The sequence below is a fragment of the Saxophila tyrrhenica genome, assembly GCF_035928015.1.
Source record: "Saxophila tyrrhenica strain CCFEE 5935 chromosome Unknown scaffold_1, whole genome shotgun sequence".
NCBI lineage: Eukaryota > Fungi > Ascomycota > Dothideomycetes > Mycosphaerellales > Extremaceae > Saxophila > Saxophila tyrrhenica.
The window spans coordinates 1,697,293-1,724,713 of NW_027041733.1; the positions used below are offsets into that span (position 1 = coordinate 1,697,293).

General features: G+C 55.0%; 11 protein-coding genes across 11 annotated transcripts; 5 read left to right on the forward strand and 6 right to left on the reverse strand.

The window, feature by feature from the left end:
* Window positions 1-208: 208 nt before the first annotated feature.
* LTR77_000746 (uncharacterized protein) lies at window positions 209-1,270 on the reverse strand (the record flags this gene model as incomplete). The annotated part of the gene is made up of 2 exons (XM_064798011.1): window positions 209-896; window positions 960-1,270. 2 exons carry the CDS (start codon window positions 1,268-1,270, stop codon window positions 209-211), a joined length of 999 nt encoding a protein of 332 aa, XP_064664245.1.
* A 591-nt stretch (window positions 1,271-1,861) lies between these two features.
* On the reverse strand, window positions 1,862-3,769 carry SRP68 (signal recognition particle subunit srp68; the record flags this gene model as incomplete). The annotated part of the gene is made up of 1 exon (XM_064798012.1): window positions 1,862-3,769. One exon carries the CDS (start codon window positions 3,767-3,769, stop codon window positions 1,862-1,864), a length of 1,908 nt encoding a protein of 635 aa, XP_064664246.1.
* Window positions 3,770-5,263: 1,494 nt separating this feature from the next.
* On the forward strand, window positions 5,264-6,316 carry LTR77_000748 (uncharacterized protein; the record flags this gene model as incomplete). The annotated part of the gene is made up of 2 exons (XM_064798013.1): window positions 5,264-5,856; window positions 5,938-6,316. The coding sequence occupies 2 exons, from the start codon at window positions 5,264-5,266 to the stop codon at window positions 6,314-6,316; spliced, it is 972 nt and encodes a 323-aa protein (XP_064664247.1).
* Window positions 6,317-10,745: 4,429 nt separating this feature from the next.
* LTR77_000749 (uncharacterized protein) lies at window positions 10,746-11,859 on the forward strand (the record flags this gene model as incomplete). Its single annotated transcript, XM_064798014.1, has 3 exons — window positions 10,746-11,034; window positions 11,086-11,743; window positions 11,796-11,859. 3 exons carry the CDS (start codon window positions 10,746-10,748, stop codon window positions 11,857-11,859), a joined length of 1,011 nt encoding a protein of 336 aa, XP_064664248.1.
* Window positions 11,860-12,034: 175 nt separating this feature from the next.
* On the reverse strand, window positions 12,035-13,771 carry LTR77_000750 (uncharacterized protein; the record flags this gene model as incomplete). The annotated part of the gene is made up of 3 exons (XM_064798015.1): window positions 12,035-12,683; window positions 12,740-13,113; window positions 13,175-13,771. The coding sequence occupies 3 exons, from the start codon at window positions 13,769-13,771 to the stop codon at window positions 12,035-12,037; spliced, it is 1,620 nt and encodes a 539-aa protein (XP_064664249.1).
* A 1,009-nt stretch (window positions 13,772-14,780) lies between these two features.
* Window positions 14,781-16,858, reverse strand: LTR77_000751 (uncharacterized protein; the record flags this gene model as incomplete). The annotated part of the gene is made up of 2 exons (XM_064798016.1): window positions 14,781-16,668; window positions 16,731-16,858. The coding sequence occupies 2 exons, from the start codon at window positions 16,856-16,858 to the stop codon at window positions 14,781-14,783; spliced, it is 2,016 nt and encodes a 671-aa protein (XP_064664250.1).
* A 731-nt stretch (window positions 16,859-17,589) lies between these two features.
* Window positions 17,590-18,599, reverse strand: LTR77_000752 (uncharacterized protein; the record flags this gene model as incomplete). The annotated part of the gene is made up of 2 exons (XM_064798017.1): window positions 17,590-18,424; window positions 18,475-18,599. The coding sequence occupies 2 exons, from the start codon at window positions 18,597-18,599 to the stop codon at window positions 17,590-17,592; spliced, it is 960 nt and encodes a 319-aa protein (XP_064664251.1).
* A 2,771-nt stretch (window positions 18,600-21,370) lies between these two features.
* Window positions 21,371-22,312, forward strand: LTR77_000753 (uncharacterized protein; the record flags this gene model as incomplete). The annotated part of the gene is made up of 2 exons (XM_064798018.1): window positions 21,371-21,551; window positions 21,585-22,312. 2 exons carry the CDS (start codon window positions 21,371-21,373, stop codon window positions 22,310-22,312), a joined length of 909 nt encoding a protein of 302 aa, XP_064664252.1.
* A 439-nt stretch (window positions 22,313-22,751) lies between these two features.
* VMA6 (H(+)-transporting V0 sector ATPase subunit d) lies at window positions 22,752-24,142 on the forward strand (the record flags this gene model as incomplete). Its single annotated transcript, XM_064798019.1, has 6 exons — window positions 22,752-22,778; window positions 22,840-22,855; window positions 22,921-22,998; window positions 23,051-23,099; window positions 23,152-23,995; window positions 24,059-24,142. The coding sequence occupies 6 exons, from the start codon at window positions 22,752-22,754 to the stop codon at window positions 24,140-24,142; spliced, it is 1,098 nt and encodes a 365-aa protein (XP_064664253.1).
* A 647-nt stretch (window positions 24,143-24,789) lies between these two features.
* LTR77_000755 (uncharacterized protein) lies at window positions 24,790-26,254 on the forward strand (the record flags this gene model as incomplete). The annotated part of the gene is made up of 4 exons (XM_064798020.1): window positions 24,790-24,882; window positions 24,946-25,176; window positions 25,237-25,534; window positions 25,593-26,254. The coding sequence occupies 4 exons, from the start codon at window positions 24,790-24,792 to the stop codon at window positions 26,252-26,254; spliced, it is 1,284 nt and encodes a 427-aa protein (XP_064664254.1).
* A 314-nt stretch (window positions 26,255-26,568) lies between these two features.
* Window positions 26,569-27,186, reverse strand: LTR77_000756 (uncharacterized protein; the record flags this gene model as incomplete). The annotated part of the gene is made up of 1 exon (XM_064798021.1): window positions 26,569-27,186. The coding sequence occupies one exon, from the start codon at window positions 27,184-27,186 to the stop codon at window positions 26,569-26,571; it is 618 nt and encodes a 205-aa protein (XP_064664255.1).
* Window positions 27,187-27,421: the final 235 nt, after the last annotated feature.

The following is a 27,421-nucleotide window of genomic DNA, read 5'->3' on the forward strand; positions in this document are numbered from 1 at the left end:
TATCTACAAGTGTTCTGGTTGCTGTCATGACGCAGTACCGTCGGTTGTGGAGGGTGCGTTCGAGCCGGATGTCAGTGACGCAGTGGTATAGCTCAGCATAAAACCCCTAAGAAAATCACAATTGTTTCATGGCGCGCAGGTTGGCCGTGCGACAAGCACATTGATAAATTCTTGACCAAGTACAGCTCTGCCTCCATCCCACCCTTGCTCAATGGATGGCATTGTTCTCCCCCCTCTTCGCCATCCCCACCGCAACCTCGGTCGCCTCATCCAGACTCTCCTCCGGCAAGCCCAGCTTCTCATTATCAACCTCCCTCTCCTTACTCGCGCTGACGTCCTTGAAAAAGTACCTCGCGTACAGTAGAATCCCGAACCCGACAAAATCACCCTTCTGCATCATCTGCACCCCGCGCTTATACCTGCTCTCAACATCCTCGTGCGTGATCGTCCAATCTTCCTCCTTGTCCCCGGTCACTCGCAAGACGGACGCCAGCATATCTTTCTGTGTGATGCGGAACGACTTCACGTACACCGTCCCGTTCTTCCATTGACTCAGGCACACAGACTTGTCATTGTCATCCTCCGGCAGCACTTTCAACGACAACAACTTCGCCACCGCCCGTCCGACTTGCGGGAACGTCGAAGTGGTGATGTAGCCCTCTCCCTCGTCGTAAAATGTCACGCTCTTCTTTTCAAAATCGAATCCGTACCGTGCTTCAGTCCCGGCGAGGGAGAACTCGTACCAGAACCCATTCGCGAGGGAGACGTAGTGCGTCTTGTCGCCGCCGGCGGACTTGATGTAGTCGCGGATGGCGACGACGCCGGCGCCGATCATGGTGTCGGTGGCGAGCTGGGGGTTGCTGTTGCCGTTGGGGTCGCCGCCCCATTCGTTGGGCCTGGTAGTGATCAAAAGTCAGTCGTGCGTTGGAGAAGATGGTGTGTAGTGAGCCGAGATTTACATAATCCAAGGCACCTCTGCCTCCACAGCAGCGTCGATGAGTTTCTTCTGCGTGTCCTTTGGTGCCATGACGCCCATTGTGACGATCAGGACCTCTTGGCCCTTCAACGCTTCGACCATGGATTTGGTATCGTCGTAGTCGATTTTCTTCACGCCGTGCAGACCATCAGGCATGGCACTGGTGCTGTCGGCGCGACTGATGGCGGTGACTTTGTGCTTGCCAGTGCCAATAAGAGCTTCGGCGATGAATTTACCGCTTCTGCCTCCGGCGCCCACGATCGCGATGTTGGTAACGTGGTTGGAGGTGCTCATGGTTGCTTAGTGTGCTTATTGTTCTTGATATGTGCGAGATGGAGGGTAGTGAGGCAGTGGGAAGAAGAGACAGCTCATGCGTAGATATATACCTGGACTGCTTCCTACAGAGCGGACTGTCCACCTCACCTTACCGCCGATACACAACGTAAATCCGTAAGGCCGAAATCCGCTTGATCGAATGTGGATAGGAAGTTGTATCATACGTTGTTGCTGATTCATTGTGGTCGGTGCCATTGTTCGACCGCTCATGCTGGCAAAATACGAGTGGAGGTTAGCGCGAACGCTAGACGCATCACAGACGCCCACTTTCGTTGCATTTTCAGGCACAACTCATGCAGGTGCCAGAGAAGAGGTATGTGGGTCTCGCACATTGCGCTCATTGAAGCGTATAGTACGGTCGTAAAACTGATCGCTGACAATGTCTCCGTTGCGCCCGTTGCGGACTTCCGACGAAGGCTCGCAAAACAACGTGGCATCGTGTTTCTTCCCTGGTGGGAGAGAGCATCCCTGCATGCAAGTCGGCGACAGCCTCAGAAATGCACCCGACCGTGCTTAACTGAGCTGGTTGTTCCAACAATAGCGTCCCTCTCATCTTCCAAACCCAAACCACCCCTTCTTCTTCTGCGGCTCCGCCTGGGTCTGCTGCACACCATTGACCGCCGGCTTCTGCGCCTCTGCTGGCTTCGCTTTCCGTCCCGGATAGTCGATGTAATTCCAAGCGACGTCCAGGAATAGAGGCTTCACTGGTACTGGCTCCAGCTTTGGTGGGTAGGTGACCAGATTCGTGAGGTCTACCTGCGTGCCTGAAGCAGGATATGAATTGAGGTTCTGGACCAAGGGTGCGGCATGAGCAGCCGTCTTCGATGCGGTGTTGGCGGATGCTGATTCAAGGCTGTGCAGCTCTACCAGAGCATGCGTGCGAGCAAGAAATGAGGTGATATGTTGCTGTAGCTTTTGTGCTGCGGAAGGCGGTAGATCGAGGGTCGGTGGTGCATCATCCTGTCCAGATGAAGATTTCGCTGGGAGACTGGGAGTCGACAGCAGATCTTGAGCACGCTTCAGCAAGGCCAGGGCATTGAGGTGGTTGCTTAAGAGGCTATGCGAGTATGAGATATTGAGGCATTTGAGCGCGCGGAAGTAGTTGGTCTTCGCCTCCAGCTCGTCAACGAACGTTTGATCTCGCATGGCACCTCTCAATTCCTTGACAGATTCGACGCTCTGTATGCTGGCATCGTAGAGCACGATGCGTTCCCGAAGTCTGCTGAATTTGTGGCCCCGTCCCTCCTCCTTGTCCGGATATTCAGTGCCGTCCTTGCGTAATCGCTTTGGTTTCTTCTGTACTTGAGGCTCAAAGGCCATGCCATCGTCTTCAGCACCCACCAGCACGCGGTTCCTGCCGACACGCCACGATACCAGGTCGTAGTTGACGGATAAACTCGTGACACGCAGATCCTGCATCCGAGCATCGCCCTCATCGACCCTTTCCTTCTCCAACTCATCGATTGCACGCTTTGTGGCATCAGCAGCGTCTTGAGACGCAACAAGAACCTCATCGTAGGCAGCTGCTTTGTCTCGATTGGCAGCGGACGGGTTGGAGGACAAGTACGATCTCAGTCGAGCTTCTGCGGCGGTGACTGAAGCAAGTGCTTGGCCTATAGATGCATCGACAATGTTTGCCTTTCTACCTCTCCAAGTCACGCTATTGGGTACAGCCTGCGGTGAGGCCTGCTGCTCTTCTTCCGTCTTCGGTATAGGCTTGTCTTTCAGAGCGTACGGGTCCAGTGTTTCAACCGCCTTGACAAGTTGGGCGTCGTCCTTGGGAAAGAAACGCTTGGCTACAGTAGGTATCGCAATTGTCCGAGAAAGATGAGCTTGATAGGCGGCGTATCTGATCGTTGGGTCCACGGTGTTGGCCAGGATATCCCGGAACACTTCCTTCTTCTCATTCTCGTGTAACGCAGCATAGATCACCCTCGCTTCCGAATACTGCTTCAAACACTCATGCCACCGCTTCTCTCCAGCCTGCTGTGCGCCGCCCGACTCCTTCTCGAACTCCTCCGCTCCGCCAAGAGAAGCAGCGTATGCCCTACCTTCCAACACATCTCGACTGCTCGCTTTGGAAACGTTTTGTTCTCTGAGAAGATCCAGTAGGTTCCTAGCAGTCTTCGCAGACTTGGCCAATCTCGAAATGACATGCCGTCTCGTTGCGCCAGTTATGCCCTTCCCGCTCGCGTCTTCGGTGTGCGAGGTCTTGATGTGCATAGCATGTGCCCAGGCCCTCTCCGCCGTCAGCAGCAGCAAATGGACAAACTCATGACTGCTGCCCACGTCCTCTGCTGTCACTGCTTTCGCAGCGAATTTCTCTCGTTTTGGTGTTGCTCGTCCCAGGCGCTTTCGGGTGGACAGGATCTGGCGCGAGAGTTGCGTCCGGTAGGTGTTGTAATCGGCGATGAGCAGCGTCTCCCGCCGCGCGGATACGAAGTCCGTGATGTCCATTGTCGCAAGTGCAGCTCCAGTGGTATGGCCGTTCTATGGCCTGGATCGCACGTCGAATTGGAGTGTGGACGTGGTGGGGTCGCAGGGACTGTGCCTCAGGTGTCGTCAGTTTCGAGGGCCATCTAGACCTCACGTCTTGCCCTTTCTTACTAGACGTCCATGAATCTACCACGACATTGCCAACTCCAAGTCGTACCGCGGTTATACGTCGATCCGGTCACTCGAAGACCTGTTGCCAGATTTTGCCTGGAGACCTGCCATGGACTCTCTAGCCCGGCTCAGCATCTTCGAGCCTTCCAGTGTGTCCTTTCAAAGCAGAGTGGCAGCTGCCGCTATTATCATGGCATTCCATTCGAGGCTCTCGACATTCTCTTTCAGGAACATATACTCTTAAGCTGTCAAGCATTGGTGCGCACCGTCATTTCGTGCGGAGTCACAGCATCTTCTCCAGCATTGATACCCCAACCTCCAGCTCATAGCGGCAACCAGAGCCATGTTTCAAGGAACGTATGACGGAGGCGATTCGATGAGAAGAGTTAATCTAGGGGCGATTCGCGCTCTATATCACAGCAAGTCCAGATCCCCTTCTACAATCCCATTCCAAGCCATCATTTCGCAGCAATGTCTCGTATATATTCAGTCCCCGAGTCCGAGCAAAGCAAAGACTATAAAGGCAGCATAAGCCTGTATGATGACATTGAGAATCTAGAGGCCGTTCGGTCGAGACATGTTGGCATTGGTACAACACCGCCCAAATCAGCAAAGCCTCGGAGACGGATTGCTGACAGAATGCAGCAAACGAGCCACACCCACACCTTGATGCCCAGCGAGATAGACTTGGCCTCGATCTGGGCGAGGAAGTAGAGATCGTAGATTGGGATGGAGCAGTTGATCCAGAAAACCCGTAAGCTCGCTCTGCTGCTATGAGTTCTGACATGAGAGACTGAGCAGGACCAGATTCAATTGGACAAGGACGTATGAATGGGTGGTAACGCTGACTGTCTGCTTTGTATAAGTCGATCTGACTTGGTCTGCGGCGCAGTGACTGAGCGAGCTTGGAGATCAATCCTCACTGGTATCCCTGCTGGAGCGTACGGAGCTGCTTCGGAGCAGATGTCCAACATCTGGAACATCGACGAGACCAACTTCCCGTACCCCTCCTTGGCACTCGTTTCCTGGAACATGGGCGCTGCAGTGGCGCCCTTGCTGTTCGTCCCATTGACTGAGAACACCGGCCGCATGCCGGGCTACTTGTGAGTTGTCTTCCACACCTTGCGCAAGCTGAATCGAGCTAGCTGACATGCAAAGGCATCATACATCGTCTTCCTCATCTTTATTATTCCTTCGGCGACAGCCCCAAAGTTCGCAACAATCGTAGTGACCCGCTTCTTCGGCGGCGGAGCTAGTTCCGTAGCCATCAACATTGTCGGAGGCACGATCACGGATATTTGGAAAGGCGACAAAGAGCGTTCGTTGCCAATGTCAATATTCGGGATGACCAGCGTCGTCGGTATTGTCCTAGGACCATTCATTGGCGGAGCGATCCAAAGTGGACTTAATTGGAGATGGATATACTGGATCCAGCTCATCGTCGATGCGGCCTTCCTGCCCTTCTTCTACTGGATTTTGAGAGAGACTCGAGGCGACGTGATTCTAGCCAAGCGAGCGCAAGAGATGCGCAAGGCAGGCCAACGGACAGCTTTCGCCCGTTCGGAGCTGGACAAGCCTGGCATCCTGAAATCTCTAAAGATCTCCTTCATGCGGCCGACGAAGATGCTCTTCACTGAGTTTGTGGTCAGCAGCTTCACGCTGTGGGTCAGCTTTGCATGGGGAATTCTTTTTTTGTTCCAGAGCAGTGTGCCGATCGTCTTGAGCAAGCTCTATGGATTCGATACCTTCCAGACGTCAATGATCCAGCTTGCATTATCATGCGGTGCGATCATCGCAACGATCCTCAATCCGGTCCAGGATATGCTGTACTTGAAATCTGCCGGGCGGAACATGGAGCGACCTGGAAAGCCGATTCCAGAGGCACGCCTCTATTTTGCCGTCCCTGGCTCGCTGCTGTTCACGGCTGGCATGTTCTGGTATGGCTGAGCGAGCTCTGGCTCCCTTCCTTGGATCGTGCCGGCGCTTGGAATTGGTTGTGTTGGAATCGGGATCTACAGCATCTACCTGGCGGTTGTCAACTACCTGGCCGATGCGTACGAGAAGTACGCCGCCTCTGCTCTCAGCGCAGCGTCCTTCGGCCGGAACGTCTTTGGCGCTTTCCTGCCTCTCGCCACCCCAGCGCTGTACCGCGATCATGGGTTCCAATGGTCGAGTTCTTTGATCGGCTTCATCGCACTTGTTCTGAGTGCTGTGCCGTTGATTCTGCTGCTCAAGGGCGAGGCGATCCGGGCGCGGAGTCCTTTCATGCTGGATGCGACATATGATGACGACGAAGCCAATGAAAGGCGCAATAGTATTCCGTCCAGGCATACGAAGGAGAGGAAGCCGAGTACCGTGATGCCGTGGAGCACCGTTAGGACCGTTGGTGGCGAGTGAGCAGGATGGTTGGTGTGCATTTGGCGCCTTAGGTATGCATTGTCATTCAAAAGAACATCCATCATGATTGCCGGATGTCATGTCATGTGCTCTCTTCACGACGTCAAGTCAGTTGACATCCCATCTCAACCTCACAAAAACCCGTCGTACCAAATCCGGTATGCGCAAAGAAACTCCTGCCCTATGTCCACCACAACAGTCATCCACGCCAACGCTGAGACTGTACCTGCATTAGCTTCCCAGTTGCGCGACACAGTGGATCCGTCAACCTGGGCCTAACAGCCCCCCAGCGCCGCTCTGTACCCCCAGGGCTCGGCTCACCTCCGAGCGAGAGCGCCTCCGTGACACGTCGTAGCCCGGGCCGCTGGAGCGAACAAGCCTTCTCCATGTCCCGGTCCGGCAGTTATGGTTAATGTTCTAGCGTTTGGTGGGCTCGCAAGGTCTCAGATGGCTGCGTCTGGGCGATGTGAGGGCGGGACTGACCGCGCGGAAGACAGCACTTCCGCGATGGTGAGGATGAAGAGGTGTGAAGCACTCGTTGTCAGACCATTCTGCTTCGAGCTCCAGGACCGCGCTTCTCCAGCTTCCCTCCTCAGTGGCGTAGCGACGCCAACAAGACTTCCAGCGAACAGCGCTGAGTAGACAAGTCGACATGCCTTGTTGTCCATCTGGGTAGGTGGTCGACGTGAACATCACGACCGAGCATCTCCATACTGTCATATGCAACGTCCGGCGGATCCTCAACTCCACTAAGCGCCCGTGCCGAACAACTGACGCCGGCGCAACATGCATGTCATCCTGGCATTGATTTGACATGTCAAGCTCTCGGACATATTCTTCGCGACCACTTTGTCACGGGTTGCATATCCACTGGCCGAACACAGCGATCTCGATCGGATACCGGCCGGGGTGTTGCGCAGACTTTCAAGGTGTGGCTGCATGAACGCCTCTATTCGTAACCGGGTCTTTGGGATGTCTGGGATGTCTGGGATGTCTGGTAGATGTGGGTGTTGGGGTAGTCAGCAAAGACCGTGTTGAGATATATGCGACATGTGACAATTTCACAACCACATCGAGGAGCTTTGATCCGGGCAAATGTCATGCTGTTTCTCGCGGACGTGTTCCGGGTCGTACAGACAAGACGCAAGCTTCTAGCTCCAGCGCGTTACGAAGGAGGGCATCACGCAGTCATCGCATTGTGTGTTGGCAGTATGGAGGTGTAGTGAGGTGTTCTGACAGGTCAACCCAGCCGCAAGCCACAGAAGTCGTTCTGCTCGGAGAATGTAGGCTGTGGGAAATGCCGTTCGCTCTACAGTAGCGCTGGCGTGTCATGTCCTGGGCTTGCCGAAACGGCTTGAGCTTCGTCCGCTTCCAAAGTGCTTCCAGAAGGTTATGGCTTGGGGGTGTTTCTTGCAGCCTAGACAACCTGTCCGGCGGTAAAGACCCACGACGCCATACCAGTCTCAATTGGAGGTGTTGACCGTGGCGGAGAAATCTATTGGAGCCTCGTCCGCCATGTCCTTGACTCGCCATTCATCCACGCTTTGGTCGCGGCGCCGTTGCTTCGGCGCAGTGGCTTATGCAAGGCTCCTGCACCGCGCTTGATAGGGCAATCGGACTTCCCTGAAGTCTCTTCGAATGCCTGCTTTCGTCTTGATTCTGCCGGCGGCTGTGAGAAATGCCAAAGTCACGTCTCCAGGGTGGGAAAGACGATTCGTCGGCTCTTCTTCATCCCGCCCCTGAGACGGCAGCGAATGTCAACGCGGCCTAGATCTATATCTGCATCGCCAAATCTAGGGAGCACGAACCTGAACCCAGATCTAACTGCATCAGCGGCGGGAATGGGTCCCGGTGACTGGTAGCTGGGATGGCGTGCCGATTCGTCGGGGGCTGCTCTTGGGGACGACGCCACCGTTCGAGAAACTGTCCTTTGCTTGCGCACACCTTGTCGCGAACAGGGAGACCTGCCTATCTGGCCCTACCGCAGGGATCTGCCCTTCTCTCACTACGATCCCACCGCCGTGGCGGCGGGCGGATGGAGAGCCACGCAGCCTTTAGCTTCTGACTGCTTCTGACTGCTTTCCGCTTTCAGCACGCCATGACCATGGGCTGTGGACGAGGGAGAAAAGGGTAGGACGTCGCACCGACTGCACCCTTCCATGGTATCACCAGATCTTGCCTCCACTGCTCTTTCCATCTTCCAGTTGCTGCATTCGACGACAGTTGTGTGCGCCGGAGCTGTCACGGGCTGCGCTTCCACTTCACCTGGTGGATGGCATAAAGGAAGGATCTCTCATTCAGTGTCAACGCCTTTGCAGCAACCCTCGATCTCAGTGTCGTTGATCCTCCGACTCCAGCTGCTATATAGCTCCGGTGGCCTGCCTGGCTTTTTGCGTCCAACGTTCAAGCATTGCCCGTCCTTCGTTTAGTCTGACCTTCACTTGCCATCCGACCTGCTTGCAACTTGGGCTTTTCGAAACATCCTCAACAACATACTACAACGTCATCGTCATCGCAACTACGACTCAAGACCTTCGGGAGCAAAGTCGGCACGGGATCGATCGATTCAAGAGACCAACGGAGGACTCCTTAGCAGCCCCAGGCAAGCGACTTCAGCAAGACAAATATCAGTAAGAAACGGTTCTACGATGTCTTTGCAATGCACACGACTGACATCCCGAACAGCAATGGCAAAGCCAGGAAAATGCGAGCACAGCTTCAAGGTGATCAAATCCGACACCACGCTCATCCTCTGGAACTGCAACAAATGCCATTCCGGACCGCATTGGTACATCTACGAGTGCGCAAAGTGCAAAGTGAAGACTTGCCGGCCCTGTTCGCAGAAGTCATAAGGTACGATTCAGCGTCTGCCAGCGCCCATTGCTCTTCACTAACCTTGACGCAGACGAAAAAGATCTTTTCCTTCTCTGTACCATACTCGAGTCTTTATCAAGCTATTCTGCAGCGTTACACTCAGCAGGCGAGGAGTTCGGCATGAGAGGCCCACGGGTGGCCCTGGGAGGGACCACAGCACAGCGAGAGGCAGGCGGGAACACGACAATCCGGAAGCTAGAGAGAGGTATGTCCGCGAGGACCGGAGCATTGAAAGTGATGGGTATGGGTTTGGGTTCATTTGTCGTTATAGCAGCATAGTTGGTTATGGCGTGGAAGTTACGACGCGTTAATCATGATCTTCTTGCACCGCTTTCTGTCCTGTGGTGGCGGCCGTGTTGTGTCGTGACTCGAACTGACGGGTGGGTGAATCTTCAGGTCCATCCACCGAAGTAAATACGTTATTTGAATTCGTAAAGATGTCGTGAGTTTCGTGATCCATTATCAATCATAACCTCCATCGAATCGTCCTCGCTCTCAAGTCAGCTGCGAACTCCATGCTGCCACAATCCGGCTGGTCGAGTCCTCTACTGATCGTATCGATGGAGGACTCCGCTTCCGGAGTATCGCAAACGCATCTATTGCGGGCAAGTCTTCTGGGTATTAGCAAGTACGATGGCAGATACGATCTTGTATACTACTTACGCTGCCACAACTTCCGCAGGTCTTGCTACCTCCTGCGATAGACGCGCCACACTTCGGGCACGAGGAATGCATGATTGCTTCGTACTACACTTCTGGCTTGTTCGAGGGCTCTGGAAGACTGTACGGATCTCAGGATTTCGTGATGTTGCTTATCGAGAGGTATAAGTTGCTTTGAGAAGGTGGAACTGGAAGCAAGGCCGCTGGAAGCCGAGGCCAGTCGCCAGCGCAGCATGCTGTGCATGTGACAGCTTCCGCGTGTCCACCACACGTCCCGCTACTTCATCGTCTTCTTTATCACCTCGAGCTTGCATCTCCGTCACGAGAGTCCTCAACAAAGAGGGTCTCGCAGTCGAAGACCGCGATTCTGCTCACAAGGACGGGCCGGATGCGCCTCTTCCTCCTGAAACACATCCATCTAGCCATCTACGCGACCTCATTCGTCGCGTCCTTCGAGCTTGTAATGCAGCGTACCGCGCCTACATTCCATGCGGAAATCTACCTGGACTTGTTGGCAGCCAGTCACCTTCTCAAGGAGCACTTCAATCGTCCTCTATCGCAGGCGACCGACCGCAGTGGGACACGCTCGGATCTCATGAGACAAAGTGCTTCCAGATCAAGCTTGACCCCCTGGTATGCTCATGTGCCTTGGCAGCCTGTCACAATGTACCTCTCAGTGCCTTTATTCGAGGCACAAGCCACGGAAACGTGAACACCTTTGGGATCACGCATAACGTCCTCCGGGGAGGCACAGAATGGAGCAGCAGTCGCGGCCCATGCACTTGCTACAAGACATTTGAACACCCGCCATCCTTCACGGGAGAAAGGTAGGAATCCTCTTTTCGTTTCCAACACGCTCGTTTCCTTGACCGCAATTCTCACGCTCGTTGCCATCATGGACTCTTACCTCTCTCTTCTGCTGTTGATCTTCAGCGTCCTCTCTTTTGCCGCACCAGTCAAGGAACGCGGGGTCCAGAGCTTCGTCTTCAGCGGCGATGCTCCATTTACGGTCAATACTGCTACGCTGGCCGCAGCTCTGAAATGCCCGAACGGCAACCCGACCGCCAGTTCGCCGCCAGTACTGCTTGTTCATGGCACCGGCTCGACGGGCGAAGAGACATGGGGTGAAGGCTATGTGCCAGCCTTGCGTTCTAAGGGCTACACTGCGTGCTATGTAACTCTACGTAAGAAGGTCCTACACCTGCTCTCGAGTCCAGACCACTGACGTATCTTAGCCGGCCGAGCAATGGGCGACATGCAAACCTCCTCCGAGTACGTCGCCTACGCCATCCACCAACTTAGCACCCTCTCCAGTGGCGCCAGGCCAGCTATCATCACGCACTCCCAAGGCGGTCCCGTCACCCAGTGGGCTCTCCGCTTCTGGCCGAGCACCGCGAGCATCGCAAGCGCCTTCATCGCCCTCTCCCCAGATTTCGCCGGCATCGAGCTGTTCGACAGCAAGCTCTCCAACATCTGCGTCGGCAAACTCTGTCAAGCCTCCATCTGGCAGCAGAGCAGCGGCTCGAACTACCTCGCTGCTCTACACGCGGATAGCTTCGGTGCTGTTGTGCCTACGACCGCGATCTGGTCGGTGTTCGATGGCATTGTGATGCCCCCGAAAGACAATGCTCAACTGCCAGGCGCTGCGGTGATGTCTGTACAAGACCTTTGTCCAGGCCGCCTCACCTCCCACCCACAGATGACCGTGGACGCTGCCGGCTTTGCACTGGCTCTGGATGCGCTGAAGCATGGTGGCAAGGCCAGCGTGTCGCGGGCGAGATCGGACATCTTTGGCACAATCGGCACCTGCCTAAGGATCACGGCTCCGACCATGAGTGTCTCCGTTGCGAACCAGGTGGCGGGTGATATCAACGACGTCGTGGGCGGCTTCATGTGAGTACCGTCGCCATAATTTCGTTGAATACTGAGTACTGACACTGCTTAGTCTCGGCGACCCAAGAGTGACCAAGGAGCCGGCTGTGAAAGCCTATGCCGTCAATGCCTCTTAAGAATAGCCGTTGGCTTGGTGTTCCTAATGTGGGCTGTGTTCAGCGTGCGGCGTTGTCACCATGACAGGAGAATGATCGCTATTCTGTCCCACACTCGCTTAACGAGCGTTCAATGGCATATCCTCCGCCTACCAACTTAGCTCAAAAAGGCTACTTCGTCCGCGATACGTTCCACTCAACTCACATCCACCAACCCCTCCCTCTTCCGAAACTCCACCCACGGGCCAAAATTATTCGACAAAAACCAATCCTGCACCTGATACTCCTCCCTCCGTCTCCTCCCCTCCTCCACCTCCCTCCTAATCCCCGCATCCACAAATTGCTCCCCGGCCAACCTCAAATCAAACTCCCACACCAACCTCGCAATCGCAACCCCCAGCTCCATGTACACCAGCGGCTTGCCCAGACAACTCCTATTCCCAATCGAGAAAGGATTGAAAACCGCTTGGAGAGCTTCTTTATCCTGTTTGTGTCCCTCGCCCTTTAACCAGCGGGAAGGGTCGTAGGTGAAGGAATCCACGACGTAGTCTTCGTGGTGGTGGAGGGCGTAGATACAGCATCCGACGTTTATACCCGCGGGCAGGTCGAGACCGAGGGCGGGAATTTGCAGGCCGCCTGGGAGGACTACACGCGGTAAGAGGCCAGGCACGGCAGGGGTCATGCGCATGGATTCGTCGATGCAGGCGCGGAGGTAGGTGCATGATTGGAGTTGGGGGCCGTGGCGGATGTGGTCGGGGCTGGAGAAGGTGTCGCGGATTTCTTTTTGGAGGCGGTGGAGGGTTTGGAGGTTGGAGGTGAGGTAGTAGAGGGTGGCGGCAAGGGTACTGGGAACGACGTTAGCTGAGCCATAGTCTCTGTCAGCATTGAAGGGAAGATTTACGTTGAGCTCGTGTCACTGCCAGCTACGATGAGCGTGTTTCCTTCCATCATGATCTCTGGCATCGGAAACCCTTCGCCCGTCTCAGGATCCTTCGCGGAAAGAAGGAAAGAGAAGATATCCTTTCGCCCTGCCTCCGTGACACCGTCCGCCTGGTCCTTGAGCCGCGCCATGACCTGCTTCTTGCCAAAGGCCAGGTACTTGGCGCGATCCTGATATAGGCCTCGAAAGGGCGGGAGCCATCTTTCCAACTTGTAGTGGAGTAGCTCAGGCATAGCTGCCACAGTGTAATTACGCCTCGCTGCTCGGCCCAGGAGACGGATGCCCTCGCGGTTCTCTGGCTTCTCTCCCAGGGTGCCGAAGGACTTGCCAAATACCTATGTTCGCTAGGTCAACATTGCTGTCCTCAAACGAAGTTCGTGAGCTGTAGAAACTTACCAGGTCGCCCATGATATCAAACACCACCCAATTACACCAACTCCGCATATCCACCGGTCCACTCCATCCCTTCCCATCCTTTACAGGCTGCGCCACCGTTCCACCGACCTTATCAACGAGCTTCTGCACATGTTCTTGCACATACTGCTCCAACCCTCTCAGCGCCTGATCCGAGAATGCTTGGCCCATCACACGCCGCTTGCGAGCATGCTGGTCTTTCTCGGTCGCCAACAGGGTACTGACGGCATTGGGGGCAGCACGGAAGCACTTGTACAACTCGCCCTTCTCGACGTTAGCACCGTGGGAGTAGATCGCTTTCAGTGCCGCTGAGTCATTGATCGAGAGGGTATTGGGCGAGAAGCGAACAATGGTACCATATTTCCGGTGGAGCTGGTAGAGTGTGACGTGCTTGTCGCCTTTGTACGCATGGTAAAGGTCGTGGAGTTTTGTCACTCTGCCGAGTACAGGACCTGGATATCGTGCGAGAGGGTGGAAGCGGAGTTGGTAGACCACGTAGCCTGCTACGTATACTGGTAGGAGGAGAAGGAGGAGCAAGACAGTGGTTGTGCCGAATAGGGTACCATAGATGGCCGCCATGCTGCACCACAGGGCGACCGTCTCAAGTCTTGCTTGAATACTTGGATACAGAGGCAGAGTAGAGTTGTGTAGAAGGAACAAGAAGAAAATGAGATATACCCCCAAAACCGGCCTCAAAAGAACGTGCTTACCAGACTTACATGCTGCCCTTCAGCCTTCTATATGCCGCATACAACTTTCAAGCATGCACTATCCAGATCAAACCACTGGTAGCCATGTCTCCCTCACGGCTTCCGACCTCCCGTCTACCCGCGGTGACACGAGGCAGTTGACCTCAAACACATTCACCATCGACGACCAACTTGGGAGGGTGTGGCAGAGCCTCGAGTGGTCTCGCTTGCTGAGTGAGATGCTTGGGTCTGGCCGCGTGAGCATGGTGAGCTCTTGCAGCATCGCTTGTGGCCAGGCCAGGCCTGAGGATGAGGGGCTGGGGCTGACTGGAGGTGAGCAAGGCTGCTGCTGATGCGAGCAAGGTGAGGTTGGGCTGATGGCGGCCTCTTTATGGTCGAGACGTTTCCGGGTCTCCATGGTTGATGTCCGGGATGGATATAGACTGCTTCTGTGTTTGGATTGGGCTCTCCGGACGTTTTGTTGATTCTCATAGACTGTATGTGCTGCCTACATCTACACTTGAACACCTGCTCTTGCCCGGAGGCTTGTCGATTTGCGATGGAACCACCTCTCCGTCGAGCTAGGCTCTGATGAGACGGCGCAGAGGTGACCGAGAAGAAGACAGCCGTTCCTTCCCCGAGCTACACGTACAGAGCTCAGATCATCTGGTCATGTCAAAGAGAAGGTGTTTCATCACTGCAGCGGGGCGAGCAAACCCGTCCGCACGAACAACGAAATTTGGTCCGAACCAAAGAATTTGCTGCAGCGTACAGGTAGGTCTCATCGTTCGAAAGCGATAAACAAGATGGTATCTCGAACAGCAAAAGCCCACCACCAACACACCCTCATGCTCGCAAACGCCGCCGCTGAAAATCACGCCCTTGAAACTTCAACCACATCACTTACTCCCCCAAGCAGCCCGCTCATCATCAAACGCCCCCTCCCCACTGTACCTCCTCTCCTCCCAAGGCTGCTCTGCACCCGTCTCATCCTTCCCCTGCGCCTCATTCGTCGCTAACATATCGTCCGGCGGCGCATCAAGTGTATGCGTAGCATCCCTGACCTTTTGTTCTGGCTTATCAGGATTGAAACCCTGCCGGACTTCCTCCGCCTCGTCTTGACCCGGGAACGTCTTGACATAGTGTCGCTGCTCGACGCTGTTCCAGCCTGGTCCGCCTTCTTTTCGCGCTCGGACGCGGTCGATTTGTTCTGCTTCTTCGTCTTCGATGACAAGATCTACAAGTTGTGAAGAGTGGGACTCAGCCGATTCGGTGGAAATGGCGCGCTCAAGGATCGGGCCAACGACGGGGACAGATTGGAGCTTCTCTTTGCCTTTGGCCATCGTGGAGCCGTCGCCGCTGCTCGAACTGCCGCGGTGGGATGAGGAGCTTCCTGGTTCGTTATGCTGGTGCACTTCTTTCTTCATGTCTTGTATTCTGCTTTGCCGCCTGCGCTTGTTCTCCTTCGTAGGCTGCAGAATATTGCGGTTTGTTGATCCCGAGAGCATATTCGGGTCTGCGTTTCGCTGATCCTGACGGGTGGCGTAGTGTGTGTTGATTACAGGATAATTCCAGTCGCCGAACTCCAGTGCTCGCGCAGACGTGTACAGTCTCTCCTCTTCGGCATCCAGTTCAAGTTCATCGGATCCAGCACCAGTGCCGTACGTCTTCACATGGCTGCTTGATCGACTGCTGCCGGTTTCTTGACGATTGCCGGGACTCATCGTTCTCGCATGGCTATCTGCGAAGCGAGCGAGGAGTGGCTGTTTCGCACTCGCCGGTTCTGATGCAGGAATCCAGTACTTCCCTCTTCCTCCTCGCTCATACCGCATGCCCTCGGCCATCCTTGCTTTTCGGCTGGTAGAGTCCTCGTGTGCAAGAACATTGTCCTCAGCATCGAAGTAGCGGTACTCGTACTTATTGCCCGACCACGTCTCCTTCGCGTCTTCAATCAAGTCTCTCGGGCCAAACATGTCCCTGAAAGCGAACCTCATCGGCATCCTGGCGTCTGAAATCGTCTGATCCGCGTAGTCCTTCCAGCTGAAAGCATACCAGTGCGAGATAGCAAACAGCGGCATCTCAAAGCAGATCAGAGCATCCTGAATCGCCACCGCGAGGTTGTCCGCAGTATAGCCGCCTCCAACGGAAGGTATCGCACCCAGCCAGACCAAAATCGACAGAAAAAAGCCCTGCCACCAGCTCGCGAAGATGATGCCCTTGATTGACAAAAACTTCGGCATCGGCCTGAAAGGCTGCAGATCTGCGCTCATGCACACCCAAAACAGCGCCAGATCATAGAGCGACCAGCAGATACTGATGTTGTATATTAAACTCGTCCAAAAATACCCCGAACTCACCCCGATAATCCCATCTTTAAATGTGCCCGTAGCTTTCATGGCAATTGTCGCAATAGCCAGCAGCGGCTTAATCCACGCATACTGCAATATCCCCCTCTTGACCGCCAGAAACGTGTGCGGGTCACTAATATCCACCTTATGCATTCCTGGAATCTTATTGACGGGCCATAGATGGGACACCGGCGGACGCCCATGCATCATGATGATCAAGCTCCGCTCGCCGCCGAGGAAGTTGACCAGCAGCTGGAAGAAGGTGTAGAGGACGAAGGCTTCGTAGACGTCGCGGAAGGGGTCGATCCAGAAGGCGACTTTGAGGCTGGTGAGGGAGGCCCAGCTGGCCAAGGAGAAGAGGGGGACGAGCATCATGATACGGACGACGTGGCGTTGGAGGAGGGGTTTGCGGTAGTTCTTGGACTGGAGGAGGATCGAGCTGGGGGTGTTGTGTTAGCTTGTTGCCTGCATATGGTAGTTATTGTTGTGGACGCTGCGTACACGATGGTAATGATGATTGCCACCAGAGCAGATACTCCGGCGAGTATTACTACTATGTTCCCAAAGCCTGAACCTGTGCCATAGTCTCCGCCTTCTTGGGTCGTCCGGAGTTGGGTTGAGGACGCCATTATGAAGACACGCTGTGTTTGTGGGTTTGCCGCTACTATCGCATGGTGTACAGGTCCAAAAGGCGGATGTTGTCTCGCTTCAAGTCCGTCGTAGTCGAGGTAAAGGTCGAGTGTGTTTGGAGTGTTAGGCGAGAGTGACGTTCGTGCATGTGCTCTGAATTTGAGTTCAAGCTGGGGGCCGTGCACGATTTTGGCCTGACACGTGAAAATGTGTTTCACTCTTAAAGCACCCGACTGCAGCAGATCGGAGTGGACAAAGCCAAGCATGTAAATGCTGCCGGCAACAAAGTAGCTCGAATATAGCAAGTTTGAAGTAGGAAGAGTTGTCAACAATGTTCATTCAATATAGACTAGTCTACGACGATGATACTGGTCTTCCTCCCGCAGTGTTCGCTGACACCTACGCATTCTTCTACTTATTCTTATCCCGATGCCACGATCAATGGGCAGAAGCAAGCCTCTCGCATTGACAGTTCTGTTGTCCTGTGCTGTCCCAATCCTTGCTTCCCTCGCGTGGTTTTGCGGCTTCCCCAATGGTGTGCTCAGTGGCTCAATCCACTCCGCCGCCGGTTCGCCATCCTTCTGGCTTTCATCGTTGGTAAGGCTCTCTGTACCCGATCTCTGTTGAGCCGCTTTCAATTTTCAGAGAGGTCCACCAGAGCCTCTCCTTTAATTCGGCATCGTTGGATCATCCATTTGTCGTTTGAACCACCTTGAAGGTCTTCATCAGTTCATCCGCTCGGCCGCAGCTCAGTCACAGACACAGTCGGACCTTCCTTCAGCACAGCATCCAGACTCTGAGTAGGCGTCGAAACCTGGCCCTGCTGAGCGGGCTGCAACTGATCCCAGCAACGCTTCAGCATCTCGTCCATCCACTGCTCCTCCTCCACCTGCAGCTTCAGTTGTCTTCGCGCAATCTTACTACGCTTGACCTTCAAGCCCGATGATGGAGTCGCTCCTAATGGTGCCAGACTAGGGCTACCGGGTACGGACGACTGTGGTGAGCTCGGGTCGGAGGGTGAGGAAGCCTGGCTGATCACGACGTCGAGTTCGATGCATTGGTGGATTAGCTCTTCGATGCCGTTGCGCGTCGCCACGGCCTTTGGCTGGGTCATCTCGAAGAAGTCCGGGCCGTAGAGTGCATCCCGTGCCAACGCTCGCTCGAGTGAATCCAGGAAGAACATGAAGGAAGGTAGCGTAGGGCCGTCGATCGTGAAAGGGTAGTGCACATCACTGAGCAAGCACGCAGTGTAGAGTAATCTGACACAGAACTCGGAGTCAAGCGAGTGATCGATGACGCACGCAGGGCAGCCTCGGGTGTAACACCATTCCCGTTCCTTCTCGCTGGACAGGAAACATTGGAGCCATAGGAATGCGCTGCGGGCTTGCCCTGTGAATGCATACTCGAGGTCCTCCGACTTGGTGGCGTTAGTTGCCAAAGCCGCCAGGCTGAGAGCTTTGTCGAAGAGCTCCACGACCGGCACTAACAGAGCATGAAGAACATCGCGAATCATAAGCCATCGTGAACGGTCTTCGAGATAGGCGGGTGTGTGCTCGTCGCAGAGGCTGTGCTATGGTTAGCGAATGGTCGCGTGAATGAAGTCAGGTTGACTGACTCGAAGTTGTAGTGCTCAGCAAGGTGCTCTCTGAGAATGCTGAAGCCTTCCGAGTGAGCGAGACACTCCACGTCGTCCTTTCTGAGCAAGAAGGGCGATGCTGAAGCTGTATTGGCCGAAGGCATCTTGTTTGGAAGAGGAGTGGTTGTGCTGTGAGGTGATGTCGAAGTGACCGCGCCCCGGATCGACATCGCATGCGCACCACGTTATTCTTATTGAAGCTGCAGCATGTGAGAGTGGCGCTCAGACTCTCGGCGATATTCCGGGTCCAGTAAGGTTCTGTGAAGAGGCGGCGCGGTATGTCCGAGTCCCCGATGGTGGCCACGTCAAGGTACTGATTGACCTGCGAGGCAAGAGTGGGAGTGAAGGTACTAATGAAGAGCAAGCCAAATCTTGGAGCCGGCCGCGTGCATTCAGGATGGCGTGGGAGCACATGCACGCGGCCTCGTCTAAGCGTGAGCGAGATGCAGGAACCGGCTTACCTCTTTGCATGTGACCATGTTTTTGCTTCGAAGATGCGTAGCCACCGCTTCTCTAGGGACATCTTCCCGCAGTCCGAGGACATGCCGTGAAGCACGGATTGCGCTGTGCCATCTCGACGCCATACACGACCCGCCCGTATGAGATGCAGTGGCTCTGGGAGCAGGTGGAGCCCTTCTAGAAGAAATCCCAACACACTAACGAAAGGCTCGTGCAAGAAACTCCATCCACTCCCTCCGCACGTGAGATTCGCGGCCGGAGAACTTGATCGAGGCATTTTCAAGAGCACGCCATCGTGGGTTCCCGTAGCCTCCCACTGGAGCTGCTTGTACAAGCGATCAAAGCAAGGACGAGGTCTGATGCAGGGCCTTGTGTGTACCGAGATTCTGCCCTCGCCGCCGCCACGGTCCGCGGCAGCTTTCGGCACTCTTCGACCAGGGAGGCGCTGATCACCTGTAGACGAAGGCCTGGACCCTGCTGTGGATTTGAAGTTGTGTCCATGCTGTTTATTTGATGCTTCATATACAGCAAGCATCGCCAGAGCGTCCGGCCTGCCTCGTCTCGCACACTGCGCCCCCAAGCTTCGCCGCGGCTTGCTGATGAAGCTGCTGCCAACCCGTCCTCATGACCTTGAATGACTCGCCTCCCGCTCAAGAGCTTTTATCCGCTCCTCCTCGGCCTCCTTCGTTTCGCTGCCACATCAGCGGTACTACCGGAGGGCGGAGCGTTCTCCCGATCTCCAACCCACCCTCCGCGTGGGGGATTACAGTGCTTCCACACGAGACGACATCTCATCGCACGCGCTGCTTACTTACACCCTGGGGAAGTTCTAGACCTCCCACCCGCCCACGGGACCGCTTCCCCACGCCGGACCAGCCCAGAGACGTTGCATTTATCCTACGGTGCTGCCGCGCTGGTTGCTTTTATAGCAGCTGTTTCGTACCGCAGTCGTGCTTGGTGCTGCCTCCGCCTGCCGCATGGCGTTTCTTCTTTACCGCCTTTCAAGTCCTATTGGCCTTGCTTTCATGACCGTGGCTTGCTTTGCGGATTCTTCCAAGAGGCAAACGCCATGCCGCAACGTTCTACGACTGCTCAGAACAGGCTGATTCCGAATGTTCCGCCAGTAGCAGCAGCCTGAGCGAAGACTCCAAGGAGGTAGGCTTCAAGACTTCATTGTCATTCACTTCAATACATCTCTGCGGTGCGGATCTTTCCTCCTCCTCGACCAGTCTCTCCTATGGCACAAGACTCATGAATATCACGTCCGCCTTCTGTGCCCAGCATCTTCCCTGCTGGAACGAAAGAGAAGGTTAGCCATTGGAGCCATAACACGCTTGAGAGAAAGAGCACTGCTGCTCTGGCACCATCGAATGAGCTACAAGCCACGGCTCCAATGACGAGCCTCGCTGTCTGCGAGACTGATACAAGTGTATGGACCGAGACGCTATCAAGACTATTACAGTCTATCTTCGAGTGCAGCAACCCGGCTTCTCCCAGCAGCAACGCTGCGGTCAACTTGACATCTCTTCTGTGTTGAGCAGGATTGATGAGCCTGGACGAATTTCCCTTGATGAAAGCGTGGCACTCCACACACTTCCTCCTTTGCAGTCCTCTTTTCCGTACCTTCTTTCCTTAGACAGCAAGCGAGGGACAGTGAAACCGGCCTACTAGGTCAGAGCGGGAGATGTAAAGAATCTCTCACAGACAAGAAAGGTCTACGAGACTGATGTGGCCTTTTCGGTTACATCCAGGTCCCGGAGAAGACTGCCAGATATCCTAATTGGGGCCGCTTTCACGGTCCCTCGCTTGGACGGTAAGAACTTTCCTCGCTACGCTGCTGTCTTAGTCGTCTCCGAGGAAGTCTTCGGGTCTCTCATGCCAGTCGTGACTGACAAACTCCTACACCAACAACACCGCTCGCAGGCTACACCGATCCTCTTGTTCTTTTCCAGGCTTGCTCGTGAGAAGGCCTCTGAACATTTGAGGCTGCCTTCTGTGATTGATTCGCTCGGAAGTTTCGGCGATCATCGGTCCGACAGAATCTGGGGTAGTGGCTGGCAGGAGCGAAGCGGGAACACCCTTCTCTGCCAATGGGCTTCAAGAGCGTTCTTCTGGCTCCAATCACTCTCTTTCCTCCGACATAACCTCACTTACACCTCACTCGTATCCGACAACATTTCACAAGCCAACACCTTACATGACATCGATTACAAACTGTGTCATCAATCGCTGAAACACACCTAGCTTTTACTCAACATCATTCCTCCGACAAACATCACCTTCTCACCTCGGCCAGGCCGTCCAACCATTGGGGAGTGATCACAAGCCAGATCATTACACACTACCACAATTGGCCTGATATCTGGGGCAACTAATGCTACTGAACTATTCACTTGATCCGGAGGCCTTCACTGCTATGGCTGCGTCAAATAGCTTTTATGCGTCTTCGCCTACCGTTGGCTTGCCAGCAAATCCGCCAAGTGAATACTTCAATAGCGGTAACCTCGCAAACGCATGTGACCCCAGTCAACCTCCCAATGGCGTGTCAAATGCAGGCGCCAACTCACTCGCCACTACTCCGGGTGCCCTGGCTGGTCGTAAGCGATCCCGCGGCGACATCCACGCGCCAGACGACGATGCAGACGGTCCTGGAGACAGCTCGGTCAATACTCCCGTCAACGATGTGATGATGGACACATCCGAAGCAGGCGCAGAATCCCAACCCGGTGCTTCGCTCGACGACAGTATCAACGGCCAACAGTCTCAGCCCAATCCCGCGAAGCGTCCAACCATCTCACCTCGGAAGTCGCAACGCGTACAGGCCGACGCGCCAGAAACGGATAACCTAGCTCAGCTTGTTCTGCCACCGGAGATGCGAGAAGTCACGACCGAGCCTCTCATCGACGAAGCAACACGCGTCCTCGGGATCAGCTGGACCCGCATGGACTCAAATGAAGCTCTCCAGATCAACCAAGCCGCCTACTCGAAGCTGATCCAGAAGCACTACCCAGCGCTTAAGGAGGTCTCGATCTGGTTCGAGAACAGCGCTATTCCATGCTACCTCGTGCGCGCTCTCAACGCATCCAGCGACTTATGGGAGTACTTCCTTTTCTCCCACGATCTGAAGGAAGCGCGCCTCATCACCACCCACGAAGACCAGCTTGTGCCAAGGCTCAAGATGCTGCCAGCGATCGAGCTCGCTGCGCCAGGAGGTACCATGTACGCGGTACCGGATCCAAGCACTTCGACCTTGATTGACCCGCAGAGCTTGAAGACGATGATGGCCGAGGATGATAGCATGATTCACGGTGGAGCGCCGAATGGTGGCTACGCTGCTCACGCGATGGAGACGGATTAGACTACCGACCCTCTGTCAAACCTGGGGCCTGATAGGTTTGGCTTTGCATGAAGACATTAAAGGACGAGGGGAGATGGGATCGCTCTTGACGAAGAGCCATGAAAATTGCATGAGCCTGGGTTGAGCGGCCATTCGGGGCTTGCTATCGTACTGCAGGTGGGTTGCGTTATCTGCTGTATCATTAGAACGAGCGTCTGTACCATACGCCATCTTTGCTTTCGCGAGAGCCATCACGATCTTCTGTGCAAAATGAATACGTGTATTCGCAGTGAAGGAGTAAAGTTGTCTTGAGACTTGCGCGAGTGGTTGCTGGTGGAGAGCACGGGCCGCTTCAAGCAACCAAGCCAACGACATCCCGTTCTTGAATGCGAGATGCCTACAACACCTTCATGCTTCTGATTCCTCTACCTCTCTCTAATCCTCATCAAAATACGCCACCATGGAGGGCATGTTCTACAATGTGACCGTGAGTTGAGATCCCGCTAATACCAGCTGATGGACACCGCGCGCTGACAGGTATATCACAGGGTGGCTACGTCGAAGGTATGGGATGCCGTGCATTATGACGGATTCGAACAGCTCATACTAATGCTGCTCGCCATGTACAGGCATCGTACGAGGCTACCGCAACCAGCTGCTCACCGGCCAGAACTATGGCAACCTGACACAATGCGAAACGATCGATGGTATGTTCGAGCACAAGAAGGCGCAAGGACAACGGGCTGAAAGCAGTAATAGATGTCAAACTACAACTCGGACCTTCATATGGCGACTACCTTGCGAGCTTGTACGTCCTGCCGGAGTGTTGGCCAGTGGTAGCCAAGCTGACCGCCGCGTAGACCGCCCAACCCATCCACTTCCGCCCTCGCAGACAAGACCATGGACAAGCTCGTCGCCGAGTTCCGCTACCTCCAGGCAAATGCAACTGGCAGCCTCGCAAAGTTCATGGAATACCTGACCTACGCCTACATGATCGACAACGTCGCCCTCCTCATCACCGGCACCCTCCACGAACGCGACACACGAGAACTCCTCGAGCGGTGCCACCCCCTCGGCTGGTTCGAGACCATGCCCGTCCTCTGCGTTGCCACGAACATTGAAGAGCTGTACAACTCAGTCCTCATCGAAACACCACTCGCGCCGTACTTCAAAGGCAGCTTGAGCCATCAAGATCTGGACGAGCTGAACATCGAGATCATCAGGAATACGCTGTACAAGAACTACCTGGAGGACTTTTACAAGTTCGTCAACGAAGAGCCGGGCATTGCAGGTACACCGACGCAGGAGGTCATGAACGAGGTGCTGGAGTTCGAGGCAGATCGGAGAAGCATCAACATCACGCTCAACTCGTTCGGCACGGAGCTGAGCAAGCAGGACCGGAAGAAGCTGTACCCTAACTTTGGGCGACTGCATCCGGAGGGTACGTTGATGCTTTCGAGGGCGGATGATGCGGAGGGTGTGAGGATAGCGGTGGATGGTGTGCATGACTACAGGACGATGATGGACCAGACGGGTATGGGTGGTGGGAGTGGGCTGGGCAACCAGTCTGGTGGAATTGGTGGCGACGAGGGTAAGAGCCTGGAAGATCTGTTCTACCAGAAGGAGATGGAGATTTCGAAGATCGCGTTTACCTATCAGTTCACGCATGCGGTGGCGTATGCTTGGGTGAAGCTGAAGGAGCAGGTATGTCTCGTCTGTTCCAGCTTTTTGAAGCAAGGTATGATGCTAATGGCTGTGGTGTTGCAGGAAATACGGAACATCACGTGGATCTCGGAATGTATTGCTCAGAGCCAGAAAGACCGGATTGGGAACTATATCAGCGTGTTCTAATAGACTGAGTTCGGAGCGAGATTGTACAAATGATACCAAGTTGCGGCGACTCCCGTGCTTTTGGGCTCCTTCGTGCCCTCTCCTGATCAAGGTATCGCATAAACTCATGCGACCATTGCCATCAAACTGCTGCGTGAGAGCTGCTCAATGAGACCGTTTCCCACCATTAACCATACACAGAAGACATGTACGTCGTCAGTTGCCACTGATGAGTTTCGCCATACCGATCCCACGAGGGAGAAGACCGGTGCTACTGAGGCATTCCGGAGCGCTTTCGATGGCTTGCATCATTGGACTCTCCCCGGCGAGAGAGCTGAAGAGTATCAAGGATCCTGCAATCGGTGGTACGCTGCTATCGAGACGGCAAGTCCTTTGAGATGTGAGTGTACGCAGTGCTGAGTTGGCCGGGGTCGCTCCTTCCTCACGAGCAGCAAGCTAATGTTAAATTTCACGCTACTGGAGCGCTCCTTCCTCATTCGCAAGCCTCGTGTTACCAACGCGACAAGAGCCCGACGCCGCTTTGCTTTGCTTCAACTTCGACTTCAAGTTGAAGTTTCACACAACACGCCAAAGTCAAACCATCTGCCGCCACTACACACTACATGCTTCTGTTGCATTGACGCTGACGCATATACACAACAGCAGCCATGGCATTCGACTTCGGCTCCGGCATGCCGCTGCCGCCATTCAAGCATGAAGACCCATACTTCGCGACAGGCAACCCAAGCTTCGTCCGAGGCGTGAGTGCAGTGCCAATGTCCTCACCCTTTGGAAAACGCGATCACTGACTTCACTCCCAACAGCCACTCTTTCGCAGCTTCGCGCGTGGCGCCGACTTCGAACTGCTAGAGTACCTGCGCACTCGCAACATCTCGCCAGCCTTCCTCATCGAGATCGACAAGTTCCTCGAGTCACACCCAGAGATCGCCAAGTACTGTCAGGAGTGGACACAGAACATCAACTCCTTCCGCCCTCTGGACGCGTATCGCTTCTTTATCAAGGAGTACACGAGGCCTGCGCGCTATGTCGAGGGGGTAGGTCTCGAGTGGCCAAGATTTCTACGTGCTCATACGGTCGCTGACGTAGTGTCGCAGGTGCTTCCGGAGCTGAGCGACATCCCGCTGAACTTCAGCTCGACCCTTCTCGTGAGCAAGTATGACGATGAGCTTATCGCATTCTTCGAGGGGACGGAGTACCGCAGCGACATTCTCGCAAACATCGATCATGAAGTCAAGCAGCTTCAGTACCGGGTTTACTACCAAGAGCGCGTGACCCACGACCAGCGCAAGCTCGTCACGCTGGCTCTGTACGGCAACCCTGTCGATGCGTTCAAATTCTACGAGTACAACTATCAGACGGACTGGCTGCCGCATCGCTATCTACCAGAGCACAGTAAGTATACGAGTACCGTGCACCAGTCCTATCTTGGCCCCGCTGACAATGTTTGCAGCCATCCTTGCGATGATCCCGAAGGCGCCAGACTACGAAAACGGCCCTGTTCCTCGTCAGATCGCCTCCGCATCCGAGCCAGCGGCGGAGGACATGCGCAGCCACCTCGGCACCCGCGCGCGAATGGCTCGTGCCAACGACGCGGGTGTCGACGTGATCGAGGTGCTGCTCAGCGACTTCGTGGCCGCCCTCTGCCGTCAAGGCTTCCGCCGCGTCGACATCGAGCATCTGCGCAAGAAGGCGGTCACCACTATCGATCACGAGCGTCAGGTAGGGCGTGGGGTGGACATCGTGGATCTCATAATGGATCAAGCGAAGGGCGCTCAGCCGCCAACGTACATGCCGAACTCTCGCAAGAGTGTGGCTCGTACGAAACGCGTGCAGCGCATCCGCTTCCTCAAGGACAGTCTGCGCCGCCTCCGCGCCCAAGAGGCTGCTTACCAGTACGACGCCGAGTTCATCCGCGCAGGTGTCACCGCCGTTCGCGAGAGAGCAGAGCGGCACCTCGTCATGGAGATTGTGGTGCTTGCGAAGGCGGCCGGGACGATGAGCGGTGCGGAAGCGAACATGATGCTCAACATGGTCGGGAAGAAGAAGAGACGTGAGATGACTATAAGAGGCGACTGGTTCGATGTGCTTGAGCTGGTGGCGCCGTACTTGTGAACGAGATGTAGGCTGGCCTGCAAGCTTCTCCGATGTCCGAAGAGTATGCGATTGTTCGATTACTGGGTATCAGAAAATGCGCCCGATGTCCAAAGAAGATGGGTTTGTTCGGTTACTGGGTATCAGAAAATGCATGACCGTTGAGAGCTTCTCCTTCCAGTGCTGTGTCTCCAGCACGACGGGTCAACCGACTCTCATCCCCCCCTCACATGCAACCCCTCCCCATTGCATAACGACAGCCATATGCGCGCCTGTCTACCGGCGTACCACCTCTCAATCCCAGATACCTTCCATCCTCCCCACCAGCAGCCCTCTCAATCCCCAGTATCCAGCTCCAAATCCAACTGCACCCCACTACTAACCCCGTAATCCTCCAGCGTCAACTGATCCTTGAACGGCCTCTCCCCCTGCCGCTTCAGCATAATCTCATGCGGTTGGCGGCCGATGTGTGCGGCGACGATGGCTTTGAAGGCCTTGATGCTGTCGCTGGCGAGGCAGGGGATGGCGGCTTTGGTGCCCAGGCGGTCGTTGATGTTGACTATAATCATGGGCTCGGAGGAGGCGGGGGTGGATTTCTTTTTCTTCTTTTCTTTGGGTTTGTCGGAGGCGGTGGTAGAGTCTTTGGGGGTGTCTGAGGTGGTGGCGGAGGGTTTGGTTGTTCTTCTATCGTCTGCGTCTTTTCGTGGTGAGCGGTCGCGGGGGCGGTAGCTGTCCTTCTTGCTATCGGCGAATGGGTCGCGCTTTTGATCTCTGTCTCTGTCTCTGTCCCGTCGAGGTGATCGGTCTCTGTACCCGCGCTCTAACCTGCCACTGTCCTTCGATTCTGCGCCATCTTCGTCCTTGGATTTCTTGTCTTTCCACTTGAAGCCGCTGGTCTTTTGTTTCTTCGGCTTGGGCTCGTCGCGCAGTGGCGAGGCTGATCGGTCGGACATCCTGGCTGCTTTGTGTCTTCACAACGAGTTCTTCAGAATCGTTAACATATTCGAACTCGAGCTGTGACGTTGGCGGAAGCGTGGGACGCGGCGGACGAGACGTAGCAATGACCACTTTCACATGCCTCGGTTCAAGCACGACCGGATGCTTCTCACGCGAGAGCTTCCGACATCAAGTCTTGGAATGTTTCGAAGGTAGGAGGTTTGTCTTCCTTTTCTGTCCATCGACGAGGTA